This window comes from Pavona decussata, unplaced genomic scaffold (genome assembly GCF_977016875.1).
Source record: "Pavona decussata unplaced genomic scaffold, jaPavDecu1.1 SCAFFOLD_3273, whole genome shotgun sequence".
NCBI classification, from domain to species: Eukaryota; Metazoa; Cnidaria; class Anthozoa; order Scleractinia; family Agariciidae; genus Pavona; species Pavona decussata.
In genome coordinates, this window is record NW_028146360.1 from 1 (window position 1) to 13,822 (window position 13,822).

Sequence of the window (13,822 nt, forward strand, 5' to 3'; positions counted from 1 at the left end):
GACGTGTTCGTTTCTTTACTGACGGGAGGAGGCAAAGGCTTATAATATGAATTGGCTACCATTAGTGTAAGATCATTTTCGAGAGGACACCTCGAGGTAGATTGCCCTAGTTATCTATCTCCAAGTGCTCTTATGCCAAGAAACGCTGAAGTCGTACGCTGTATTTTAAATTTTGCTGACGGTGCAGAACCAAGAAATCGCTCGCCAGTCCCCAGACTCCCTTTGGGGGCGGGGTCTGGGGACGAGCCGATATAGTACAAGGAAGCTTGGGACGATTTACTACTCATCCTAACAACATGCACAAAATCTCTTTTTAATTTTAATCAACTCCTCCATAGACAGCACGCATTTTCATTGAAGTGCTTGTCAACTTGCACTAATTTGCACTGTTGAGCCCGTTTACACGTACTATTTGCGTTTACACATAACTAGCTAAACCGCTTCCCGTTGAAGCGGTTCAGCTCTTTACACACAATGCACACGAGAGCATACATTTACATTACACAAACTACACTATAACATTTATGGTAAAAATTTGCTCTACTAAAGGCCCGTTTGCACATAGCGCTTGAAGCACTTCCACGTAACCGGCTTGGGTAAACCACCTTCAGGATGTGACGGTTCAAAGGCGGTTGTGGCACGCTCGGCACTGAATTAGCCATGCATCCAGCCAAAACAATGGTGTATACGCAATCAAGTGTGCAGTAGAATGTGCTGCGTAGACAATAATTAGTCATCGAGTATGCAAACATCGACATAATCATGGGGATACATGATAAAAGTTGACTGCGACCACCAAAAACAAGACTAAAAAGCTAGTAGTGTGGGGCATTTCTGGCAACAGCTCATGCACAATAATATTATATCACTACACACGTGGTCATCGTAGAGTCCGAATTTTTGGTATAGTTGAAGCTAACTGTTAAACACTAGTGATAGCAAAGAGCTTTAAGGAGTTCATGTACAGGAGATGATAAGCAATTCTGAGAGTTGATTCTGACAAGGATAAGCTGGGCAATAGTTAGTCAGGCTGGCCAGGCCCTTCACAAGAGGAAGAAGTAGTAGTAACACCATGCTTTATACTTGTATACTGGACCAGTCATTCGGTGAACGTACATGATAGTGATCAAGTTCAGATTGTGGATCTGGAAGCCGACAAAGCATTTGTGAGACAAACTGCGGCAAGGCAGTGGATGCAGTTTTGATTGTTACAACCAATTCTCTAATGATGAAGTGTTTTGTGCATGGCTTCAAACACAAGAACTAGAGAAACCTTTGAGAGAATTTTACTTCTTTGGAAAGCTGCAGGTCCTTGACAAGTTGGTAAGGGTGGTGATATACATACTAATTAGGCAAGCTTCATCATCAAATGGCAATGGGTCACATATACTATCAGTATGCGTATGACCACTGTACTATTTGTAAACCTGCCTTTTGTTTCCTACGCTGCAGCGGAGAGAAGGTTTTTAAGAATCATCTAAAAAGATAATGATATTGTTCCTCATGAGCATAGAAATAGGGAACGTCTTCCATCCAATGCTTTCAGTTTTGAGACAATTTGGACTATCAGTTCTATCGTGAACCATGCCACTGTATTTGGTTTCCCACAGCCGGATGCAAGGAGTGGAAGGGCTTCTGTAGCACCAGTGTACCCTCCCGCTAGCAAAGGCTACAACACAGTACACCACAAATACGTTGAGGCTTGCAATGCTTCAAGGAAGCAAGTTGCCAAGTACCATGCTTTCTGTCAGATTTGGTTGCAGTGTGTGCCTCACATTCAGGGGCTGGCTTGTGAGACTACACATTTGACTTTGTTCAAATGCTGCATATCTCTTAACATGCACAGCAGGTTGGACCACTATATTTCAAGGTATAGTCTATTTGGTATATACAATGATGCAAACAAGCAGCAATGGAAATACCTGCTCAGGGAGTCCAGTGGCAGATTTAGAGAAGTGAAAAGGTGGGACCTACCTGTCAATTTACACGTTCTTGCCCATTTACGTATGAGAAATGGAGTTGCGCATGCGCAAAAATCAAATTGTTACTGGGGCTAGCGGCGCGAAACAGCTGTTGAGTCTCTGCGACCATGACATCCTGTGAATCACAAAGATCAAGTGACGATATTCGCTGGAGTATCGTGTGGCAGAGACATGCTCTTGGCTGTACCCATCAATCAATAGCTACTGTGAACGTTGACGTTTCCACCGTGCGACGAATCCTCGACATATTTTCTGTTACAGGCACAGTGTCTAAGAAGACATACCCTACAGAGAAAGCCTACAGAAAAATCAGTGAGCCAGTGCAGCTTTCCATTCTCCACCTTTTGCTTGAAAAGCCTGGTATTTATCTGCATGAAATTACTGCTGATATCAAATGTACTCTGGGACTAGATCTCACTGAAGTGCTGTGTGCAAATTTCTAAGTAAGATTGGGTTTACACGTCAACGATTGGCTACCTATGCTCTACAACGAGATGAGGACCTTCGTCATCAGTATGTTGCTGATGTATCCTTGTATACACAGGATATGCTTGTCTTTATAGATGAGACTGGAACCAGTCGTACAGACACTGTTAGAAAATTTGGTTACAGTCTTGGAGGAAAGCCTGTAAGAGCACAGAAATTGTTCGTATAGAGCATGTATCAGCAATAGCTGCCATATCAACCAGAGGATTGATGGCATTAAAAATAGTACGAGGGGGTGTTGATGTTGACATGTTCTATGACTTCGTGTACACTGAACTTTTGCCAAAGCTTATGCCCTTCAATGGCAGCAATCGTAACAGTGTGCTCCTCCTAGACAATTGCTCAATTCATCACGTACCACAAGTTCAACAAGTGTATAGAAATGCTCAAGTCTTGACACACTACTTACCTCCCTATTCGCCTGACTATAATCCGATAGATCTGGCATTTTCGAAAGTGAAGTACTTGCTGAAAGCAATGGAAGCAGATATGCAGGCACTACAAGACATTGACACAATACTCTTTGCTGCATTCTCCCAAATAACTGCAGCTGACTGCTGTGCATGGATCAGTAGTATTGGCATTTACTAGAATGATTTACAAATTTGTTTAGACTCTAGTGTGTATAGGTAACTATGACTGTGTGTGCATATATACATGTATGTACACGTTTGTGAACATTATTTATATTGCATCATACTGTTACACTACAGTTTCTTCAAACCACTAAGATGATAATATCTTTTTGTTCTTCAAATTCCATCTGTGTTCTTTTTCTTCAAATTCCTTCTGTGTTCTTTCAAACAGTTGCTTGAGCGTCCCCAATTGATCCAATGATTTGCCACAGATTTCAGCAGCCTTTCCAGGTGATACACCAACTGCCTCTCGACTCTGAGTTATTGTTTGTTGAATATGTGATGTTTGAACAACGGTATGACTTGTGTAATTACTCGTAGCTGCTTTCATAATAGCAGTCGCTGTATGCATGATAGTATCTTTGAATGCATCCGTTTGTTTTCACTTAGGAGTAACTCCTGTAATCAGGGGAACTTGAGGTGTGTCTTAAACTTGCATGGATACCCGTCACTATCATTCGAGCCCACAGACGGTATTGGGTGTCATTCAGTTCCAACTCGTCTTTATTCAGCTCCTGTAGCTCTTTAGCAAGGTCTTCCACACGCTGCTTTTTCTCCTCGCGTTTTGTCACATGCTCCTCACCCTTCTTTCTCCTCTTTGAACTTCGAGAGGGAGTGCTTTCAATATGACACTCATCTTCACGGCCATCACACCATAACATTATTTGCTTGTCACACACAGCGTAGAGTACGTTCATTGAGATCTTCTTCATTACATATCCAATGTTTGGCTGCTTGGAGAAAGTAGCCAACCGCAAATTTGGTCGTCTGTGGTACACTTTCTTCTAGCTCCTCCATTAACCTCACTATTAGTTCAGTAATTGAATTAAATCGACCATGAAAGCACTTTAATTCTCTGACAATAATGTCCTTCTTACAAATTGGATTTATTATCTTGACTCTGTACGAATAATGAGCCTGCCTTGGATTTGCATCACTACTTAGTTGTTGATTAGTAGTGGCCGGTAATAGTCCAGTCTGACACAAAAAAAGGAAATCATGGCATAGTGAGCTTCACTTACAATAAGTTGTGTGCGCATGCGTGTTTTCAGTTGCGCCATGCGTTCAGAATGATTGAATGAGAAGTTTTTGCGAGTCACTAAAGTGGAATAATCAGACGATAGAGAATAGTCAGAACTAAGATAGTGTACTATACGATCGCCTACTAACATGGTCCTTCGAACCGGATCCTTCGAAATTTGATGAGGATACGAGATAGGCGAAGAACGGCACTCGATAGACGGTCAACAAAGCTCTCTAATAAGACGAAATCGGAAGCAGCTACTCATCAGAATATCGTACTTCAGAAGTACATTTAAACAATGGGAAGCGAAGCAGAGATAGGCGCAGCTCTGATCAGGAAACGAAAGATTAGAGGCGGTCACAGAGGCTCCGCAACAAAAACGATGAACGCTATTGACGCTCTGGTGGCCAAAGAAGAACCAGACGAAATCCGCTTGGCACAACTCAAGTTGATTCTTGAAGAAAAGATCAACACTCTGACAAGATTGGACTCTGAGATACTAGACATCACTGAAGATGATAACGTGGAGGTAGAGATACAGGAAGCTGATGAATTTAAGGAGCGTGTATATGGGGTGATTGTTAGACTTGGAAATCGCACATCACTAGACCTGTCACCCCTCCAGTCACCACATCAGTTGTTACTCTGCCTGTGACACGTCCAGTTGATGCACCAGTTGTGATTACAACAGCACCTGCTACCGGCGCACCAGTTACTACCGAACCAGAAGTCACCACTCAAACAGTTTCGAGAGATACAGTCACGACCCGAGCTGCGGAGACCTCCACAGTTACGCCGACCACAGCAGTGATGACTCCCATCCCCACACCAGCCGTTGTTGGAGTGCGACTACCCAAGCTCACGATCCAGCCTTTTGATGGTAACATGACCCTGTGGACATCGTTCTGGGACTCATTTGGCTCGGCGATTCATCAAAACCCAGGTTTGAATGAAAGTAGACAAGTTTAACTACCTTCGATCATTGCTGAGGGGATCTGCTCGAGATGCTATTTCGGGGTTGATGCTGACTGAGGCCAACTATGCGGAAGCAATTTCTGTCCTCAAACGCCGCTTTGGGAACAAGCAGCACATAATAACAAAGCGTATGGATGTTCTCATGAATGCTGATGCTGTGACATCCCCCCACAATGTGCCGGCCTTACGTCACTTTCATGATGTTGTTGAGTTGAATGTACGAAGTCTGAAAGCACTAGGTGTTGCAGCAGAAACCTATGGAAGTTTACTAGCTACTGTCCTGATGAATAAACTACCAAACGACTTGCGCCTGATCACTAGCCGTAAGATCGGAGAGGCAGATTGGCAACTGGACACCATCATGACCGAACTGCTGCAAGAGATTGAGGCCCGTGAACGAGCACGCCCACAGCCCACTTCTGTTCAGAGCAACCTAAAGAGAGGTGGAGGAAAGACGCCACCAACAGCTGCTACCCTGCTCCTCGGAGAAAAACCACAATGTTGTTATTGCAATCATAGCCACGTGCCTGAGAGATGTGACCAAGTCAACAACCCCCAAGAGCGCAAGTTAGCTCTAATGAAACATGGCAGGTGTTTGTATGTTTGCGAAGGGGGCACCTTAGCCGCCAGTGTCGTTCCAAGCTACGTTGTGCTACATGTGGAGGGAGGCATCATTCTTCGATATGTGCTGTGACCCCTCATAGAGAAAGGGAGCCACCCACGACTGCACTCAACCCAGCAGCACCCACTTTTCAACCCCCTACGACCACGTCCACACTTCTTGGCAATGCAAGGGGGCCAGTGCTGCTTCAAACTACGAGAGTAAGACTGTTCAATCCCAGCAACCCTAGGAGGTCGATCGAAGTGAGAGCTATCCTAGACACTGGCAGTCAACAATCCTACACAACTGAGAAGGTAAAGGATGCTCTGTTGCTCAATTGTCATGAAAAGCGAACAATGTCTGTTGTGACGTTTGGAGAGAGCAACAAGAAGACACAAATCTATGACGTCATCAGGGAAGGAGTTACGACAAGGGATGGCCAGCAGCAAGAGATGGAGTTTGTGTGTACTTCATTGATTTGTCAACCATTGACAGCGCAGCCCATTGATCTGTGCATGGAGAGATATCGACATTTGGCTGGCCTGGAGCTCGCAGATGCTGGTCAAGGAAAAGACGATCTGATGGAGTGGATCTTCTGATCGGTTCTGACTGTTACTGGTTGTTTGTCACTGGTGAGACCAGGAGAGGTGAGGATGGTCCCGTAGCTGTACACACCAAGCTTGGTTGGGTATTATTCGGAATGTTGTCGATCGAGGGAGAGTGCCCGACATCCCACAACTTTCTCACCACACATGTGCTTAGAGTTGACGCTACCCCATCCACCCAAGATCCTCTAGATGAAATCTTGCACTCCTTTTGGAAGTTGGAATCCCTGGGTATTGACTCAAAGATCGACTCCGTCCTGGAAGAGTTTACTCAGACAGTGCAATTCAAGAATGGTCGATATGAGGTATCCCTTCCATGGAAGAACCTGCACCCAACTCTGCCGGACAACTACCAGTTGAGTAAACGACGACTAGAGGGTCTCGTCAAGCATCTCAGACTTGATCCAGAAGTGTTGAGGGAGTACGACTCGATTATTAACAGCCAACGGAACCATGGCATCGTAGAAGAGATTAATCTGCAAGAAGAGCCAGCCAGTGGTCAGAAACACTACTTACCTCACCACGCTGTTGTGAGTGAGAAGAGATAAATCCACTACCAAAGTGCGTGTTGTGTATGACGCTTCTGCCTGCTCGACAGGGTGTTCACTGAATGAATGCTTACACAAGGGCCCCCCCCCCAAGTTTGACCAAAAGATTTTGGATATCTTGATCAGATTTCGCACCTACAAGATTGCGTTAACAGCAGACATTGAGAAAGCGTTTCTGATGGTATCAGTACAAGAATCTGATCGAGATGTGCTGAGGTTCCTGTGGTTCGATGTTCACAGTGAGAATCGCAAGATGATTTGTCTCCGGTGTACCCAAGTGGTGTTTGGCGTCTCATGCAGCCCTTTCTTACTGAATGCTACGCTGCGGCACCATCTTGACAAGTACATCGCTTCACACCCTAAAACAGTGCACAAGCTGACTGCATCCTTCTATGTGGATGATGTAATCACTGGAGCTAATGATGAGGAAGAAGCATACCAGCTCTATCTTGAGTCAAAGAGTATCTTTAAAGAAGGTGGATTTAACCTCCGCAAATTCGTAACCAATGTCGATACCTTGCAGCAGAAGATTGCGGAGAAAGTAGGTTCTGTCCACTTCTCCATTGATGATCAGTCATTGGTTGGTCCTTCAGATGAAACCTATGCTAAGGCGACATTGGTCACAGCGCAACCTCTACACTCAGGTGAACAGAAGATTCTTGGTGTCTGCTGGAATGTGGACGACGACCAGCTACATTTTGGATTTGCGGATATAGCTCACCAAGCCAGACAAGTGGAACCGACTAAAAGAAACGTGGTGAGCATAGTGGGGCGCTTCTACGATCCATTGTGATTTCTGGCTCCTATCGTCATCAGCTTTAAGATTCTGTTTCAAGAACTGTGTGAGAAGGGAAGGACTGGGACCAACTACTCACACCAAAACTACTGGCCAAGTGGAAAGAGCTGATAGAGGAGCTGGAGCGCTGCCCAGTGATGTCTCTACCCAGGTGTGTCTTGAATGGATCCCCCCACTGAAGGTGTTAGTTACTCCTTGCATGGATTTTGTGATGCTTCAAAGCATGCTTATGCAGCAGTTGTTTATCTGGTAATTAAGAGCCCTACAGAGCAGATTGTGAGATTCATTGTATCAAAAACCAGAGTAGCCCCGCTAAAGCCTCAGACAATACCCAGGCTTGAGTTACTGTCTGCGCTGTTGCTAGCCAGACTTATGAAGAGTGTAGCCACAAGCATGGGATCAGAGTTGCAGTTACAGAAACCTACCAGCTATACTGACCCTGAAGTGGCATTGTATTGGATTCGTGGGGTTGACCGTGTTTGGAAACAGTTCGTACAACACCAAGTGCTCGAAATCAGAAATCTCCTCCCAAGCGTTAGCTGGCGTCATTGCCCGGGTGTTGATAACCCTGCTGACTTACCGTCCAGAGGTGCCAAACCAGTTGATCTAGCCAAGAACGAGTTGTGGATAATGGGCCCTCAGTGGGTAGGAGATGCACCTGATGAAGAACCCCAATTTGAGATGCCAAGTGAGCGCTCGATTGAACTGCGAGCAAGGGATCGTCCAGTCGTGCTGAGAGTGACTGCGACCAATGAGCTGAATATCGAATGACTGATTGAGTGCCAACGATATAGCTCACTACCAAGACTTTTGAGGGTCACAGCTCGAGTGTTGGAGTTTGTCCACAAACTCAAATCGAAGTCCAGGAGTGCTGTGGAAGCATCTGAAGAAGCAAACTACACTCAGAGAGCTGAACTACTTTGGATTCAGGCTGCTCAAGCGAAGCTTTTGGAAGATCCTCACTTTGAGAATTTGATGGGACAGTTTCGTCTCTTCCTGGACGAGAATGGTATCTGGAGATGTGGTGGATGTCTGTCTATGGCGGAGCTACCCTATGGGGTGAAACACCCGATCCTGTTGCCACGGCAACACCACCTTACCACATTGATCGTAAGACGTGCACACTCGAGAGTTCTTCACAACGGAGTTAAAGAAACACTCATTGAAGTTAGATCTAAGTTCTGGATCGTCAAGGGACGAGCATTCGTGAAGAAGTGCCTTCACCACTGTGTTACTTGCAAACAGTTCGAAGGGAGACCTCTTGTAGGACCCACCCCTCCTCCTCTGCCTGAATTCAGAGTGTCGCAAGAACCTCCCTTTACTTTCACGGGAGTGGATTTTGCAGGACCCCTCTATATCAAGTTTGGAAGCACAGCCTCAGAGAGTAAGGTATGGGTATGTCTATACACATGTTGTGTGACCAGAGCCATGCATCTCGAGATAGTGCCCGATTTAACAACTGCAGCATTTCTACGATGTTTGAAGAGATTCACAGCTCGGAGGGGTCTACCTAGACGATTTGTGTCTGATAATGGCAAAACTGTCAAGGCTGCTTCGAAGACGACTGCAGCAATGATGCGACACGAGCAGGTACAACAGCACCTTTCTGAGGTGGGTGTACAGTGGACCTTTAATCTGGCAAAGGCTCCATGGTGGGGTGGTGTGTTTGAGTGCATGATAAGGATGACGAAACGTTACCTGAAGAAGATTGTAGGGAGAGCTAGACTCTCTCTGGACGAGCTCACCACCCTGATTACAGAAATAGAAAGAGTGATCAATTCTAGACCAATCTCGTACGTGTCTTCTGATGATACTGAGGAACCACTGACACCTGCTCACTTACTGTGTGGCAGGAGACTTCTCAGTCTTCCTGATTCGATTTGTTATACTGACGAGGAGGAGGAGTATGGTGTTAGCCGGGAACACGTAACAAGAAGACTAGTGCACCTCAACAAACTTCTGAGTGACTTCTGGAATAGGTGGCAATCGGAATACCTCCTGGAACTTCGAGATAGTCACAGATATGGGGGTAAAACGTCGGACAGCAATTCTGTACATCCTGGAGATATTGTGCTGGTGCACGATACTGCCCTGAGAGGTTTCTGGAAACTAGCCCGAATCTCCAAACTCATATCAGTAACTGATGGACGTGTACGTGGTGCTGTACTGAGAGTGGCTTCCCCAGACAAGAAGACTCACACTCTGAAGTGCCCACTTCAGCGTTTGTACCCACTGGAATTGCCGGATCATAGCACCTCATCCGACAAGAGAATTGAAGAATCGGTTAACGAGCCTGAACCAGAAACTCAAAGTGCTGATGGTGCAGTAGAAGTCGAAGCTGTTGAGCAAGCCGGTCGACCCAAGAGGTCTGCAGCAAAGAAGGCCCGAGACTATGCAAGAGCTGTCGCGATCCTTGAAGGGGATAGGATCAGGACTAAAGAACTTGGACTCATGTATGTTGAACTGTAGTGTTACTGTTCTTATGCTGTCATCCTAATTAAACATTTGGTTTTGTGAGCTCCCGTTGACCATTGCTGGTCAACCCGGGGGAGTGTGTTAGAGATACTTATCTTGTCATCTGGTTATGGTCGTTATTTTAAGTTGTGTGCGCATGCATGTTTTCAGTTGTGCCATGCGTTCAGAATGATTGAATGAGAAGTTTTCGTGAGTCACTAGAGTGGAATAATCAGACGATAGAGAGTAGTCAGAACTAAGATAGTGCATTATACGATCGCCTACTAACAGCGCTGAATTAGCCATGCATAAGTAGAGTCTACAGCTAGATTCTAGAACAAGGCGTATACACAAGTGTGCAGTAGAATGCATTGCGTCAACAATAATTAGCCACTGAGTACGAAAAAAAATCGACAAAATTATGGAGATACATGATAAAACTCGACCACGATCACCAATATTAAACAAGAGCTGTATACGTAGATCTATATGAAAAAGTCAAAACACACCCAGGGTAATGCTAGGAGGAATACTAACCCTGTACAGAATTGTACAGCTAATGTAGTTTGATATAGGCGTAGTCCACAAGTACAGCGGATCCCGTATAATGAAATGGAGCAGAGTTCGTTTGAAAGTTTGAAGTCAAGGCTTGGCTCGATGCGTCTACGAATGAAGTTGATGAGCTCCATAGACGTGTAGACCTACGAACATAAGTCAAATCGACAACTCCCGGCTGGCTCCGTATACGTGAAGGAAAGACGCCGCACAGCGAGGGCTAACTCAGCTAACGGCTAAGAAAGAAGCCAAGTGATTGCGCCATGCACACGGCGATCGAGATTCTGTGACTTAGACTGCACCCCCAATATGCCTCCTAGGTAATGGTCATCGCATTAACTGAATGTGTTTGAGCGAAATCTGTCAGTTGAAAACCTTTGGAGTCCAGCAAAGACCCGATCGGCAAGTTCAATTTGTTGCACACACATCGTATGCTAGCATTAGAGTGAGGACAAACATACAGACAGACAGACAAAGTAACTACAGTAACGCTCGTGCTCATGCGCGCTGAGCGTTAAAAATGGTCTCATTCCCAGTGTGTAGCAAGATGACGACATTATAATAATATTATGATGACAGCATATACAGAAGTACATGTATATTAGTATATTTCCTTCTCCTTCAGGGCTCACAGAGTCACCCATTCCAAACAAACGGAAAAGGCTATCGAATACTATGGACTCAAGGGAATTCGACTGTTCTGAGTCGACACGACAGTAACGAACACCCTTTTGCTTGTGTCTGAACCCGCACCAATGCCATCACCGACACTGAAGCTCAGGCATGCAAGCATGCACTCTCTCACTCCAGCTCTCGAGGTTGGCTGCCTATGCGCAATTCTGTTATCGTACCCGGAAACAGGCAGGGACTTGGAAATGTACAGTACATACATACATACATACATAGGTACAGTCATTTTCGCTATATGTTACTCTTGTATTCGGGGCTCGCTCAGGCTCACCCCGAATTATTGTCATTAAAAATGACCAGTTTTCAAGTAATCATTACATGGTGCTACATGTACCTAGTATGGGCTTTGATATCATCCTTACCAGCCAGGATATGCTAGAAACACTTGCATAGAAGGTCAGGTACAGGAAGCTATTGGGCTTGAGGAATGGAGAGATGAGGCTGTGGCTGCTCACAGAGTTCTATTGGTACCTTGAGAAATTAGTGATGTAATCTATAATGGGAATAAACACCTAATGTTTGTAGGATGTTTGGTATAAAAAAAACTGAGAGACCTCTTGCTGGCTTGGAAAGCATTGTGAGAATGGCGACTGGCTTGAGAAGTTTTTTCTTAATTTAGGTAGGAGGGCACGAAACAGCTCTCGATTTTCATTATGTTCGCTGTGCAGCACAGTAGCTACATTAATTGGCTGTATACTACAGTAGCGGTCAAAAAAACGTTGCCGTTTCCGCCTCCGTCCCTTCCATTTGAACGGCGTTCAATAGGCTCAATAGGCGTGCGGTTTCCGTAGGTTCGGTCCGTTCTCGTTCCAGTGCCATTCTATTTAGTGCACAAAATTGCCATTTCATTTCCTGGATAGGTAAGCATATTCACTGCACCTGCTGGCTGTGGAGTGATGGAATTTCTTTAAGAGACCTCGTAGTAAAGAAGCCAGCGCGATGGTTTGTGCAGCTGGCTGAAACGCTTCTCTGTTTGGGGCTAAATCAAAGCTAGGCGTTGTTGTCCTTGGACAGTCTATGACAAGGAGCTTGTGGTGTGTAGTTTATACAAAACGCCCACAATCGACTGTGACAGCACTACGAGTGGTTGCCATTGAATAGCGCTGCCTTTGACTGTACTCGTGTAGTAGAACGGAAGTAGCACTAATTTGAACGGAATGGGTCAAGCGTTGGAATGCGTTTACTGCGTTTGCACTGCCGTGTGGGCCCCGTTTTTGACGCGTTCAAACGGAATGGACGGAGGCGGAAACGGCAACGTTTTTTTGACCGCTACTGTAGGTATTCTCTAGACTTGTTTTGTCCATCTATCCCCAAGAAAAGGATCTATCATGAAAAATATGGTCTGCTGAAAATTCGGGTCTACAGTACCAAAATTTGCGGAGAAATGGTCCCCCTGGACTGAAATATTCGCAGATTTTCGGTGCGGTCGTGGAGAATTGGTCTGCCCCTTCTAGGTGCCGTCAAATGTGCTGTCCTTACTCCAGCTCTTTCTTGCTATAGCAACAATTCTAGATAGGCTAGAGAAAAACTGATTAGAGACCTCTCAGGGTCTTGTTTAGTAGCAATATTTTAATGATTGCTAACTACAGACAAAGCAGGGTAAAAACAACAGAGACAGGACACGTCAACATTGCATGACAAAATCAAATCAATTATGATTCGGCTATAGTAATTAAGCATACAACAAGGTGGAAGTAGCAACAAGTCGAAGTAATGTAGATATGACAAAGCAGACATGAACACGTGCAATGTTGCTTAATAATAAACATACACAGTAGCTATACCCAAGAGATGTCAACGAGTGGCTATAAAAGTGTGGTGGTCATACATGCATGATTCAGTCGGATTTTGAAAGCACACACAGCTATGGATACTCATGAATCTAAGGATTACCTATGCTCAAAAAGAGATCGAGCTAGCTGAGGTATATGTCTGCGGGCTTTTCGCTATCGCTTTTTCCACTGCTCTTTGTGATGGAGTCGATCCACATGGGCTAGCTCTGGATCAAAGTGCTGTGCGATACCATCTATAGCTAGCACGCTGTTTTGAGGAAGGAGAAATGCTTCCATTCCCCCATTCAAGCTCAGCCAGGAGAATTTCAAAAAAAGTCAAGCGAGTGGAGGTTGTAGTGTATTGCAGTTGCCAACTACCTTGGGATCATCAGGATACTTCACTTGGTAGCTAGCCTGGCTCAGTGCAGAAAGCGCAAACAGTCTGAATGGTTTCATGAACTTTGTGAGGACATGGAAAAGAAGTGATTTTTATGTAGCTGGTATGTCTGTATAGCACTACTCTTTTTTTTGCTGTTGACATTCAAACCCTCAATGTCTTGTGTTTAATCAATGTATTGCTAAGTAATGTCTTGGTATGACGACCCGAATTCCACAACAGGACCAAAATTCTATACCAAAACGGACCCAAATTCCACAACAGGACCAAAATTCCACGAGAATGGCGGACCCAAATTCAAC

At 45.0% G+C, this 13,822-nt stretch overlaps 2 protein-coding genes and 1 pseudogene across 2 annotated transcripts; all 3 read left to right on the forward strand.

Annotated features, from left to right (window-relative positions):
• The first annotated feature begins 2,376 nt into the window (after positions 1-2,376).
• Positions 2,377-3,059, forward strand: LOC146446716 (uncharacterized; annotated as a pseudogene).
• Positions 3,060-5,148: 2,089 nt separating this feature from the next.
• LOC146446717 (uncharacterized) lies at positions 5,149-6,302 on the forward strand. Its single transcript, XM_085102864.1, has 2 exons — positions 5,149-5,669; positions 5,807-6,302. Exons 1-2 carry the CDS (start codon positions 5,149-5,151, stop codon positions 6,300-6,302), a joined length of 1,017 nt encoding a protein of 338 aa, XP_084958990.1.
• A 1,512-nt stretch (positions 6,303-7,814) lies between these two features.
• Positions 7,815-10,121, forward strand: LOC146446718 (uncharacterized). The gene is made up of 2 exons (XM_085102865.1): positions 7,815-8,340; positions 8,476-10,121. Exons 1-2 carry the CDS (start codon positions 7,815-7,817, stop codon positions 10,119-10,121), a joined length of 2,172 nt encoding a protein of 723 aa, XP_084958991.1.
• Positions 10,122-13,822: the final 3,701 nt, after the last annotated feature.

Bases quoted from the DNA above. Each gene is read 5' to 3' on its own strand.
- LOC146446717 (XM_085102864.1), top strand. From the start codon at position 5,149: ATGCTGACTGAGGCCAACTATGCGGAAGCAATTTCTGTCCTCAAACGC. The intron at 5,670-5,806 runs GTTAGCTCTAAT...GACCCCTCATAG, and splicing joins AACAACCCCCAAGAGCGCAA to AGAAAGGGAGCCACCCACGA.
- LOC146446718 (XM_085102865.1), top strand. From the start codon at position 7,815: ATGGATCCCCCCACTGAAGGTGTTAGTTACTCCTTGCATGGATTTTGT. The intron at 8,341-8,475 runs GTGAGCGCTCGA...TGAGGGTCACAG, and splicing joins ACCCCAATTTGAGATGCCAA to CTCGAGTGTTGGAGTTTGTC.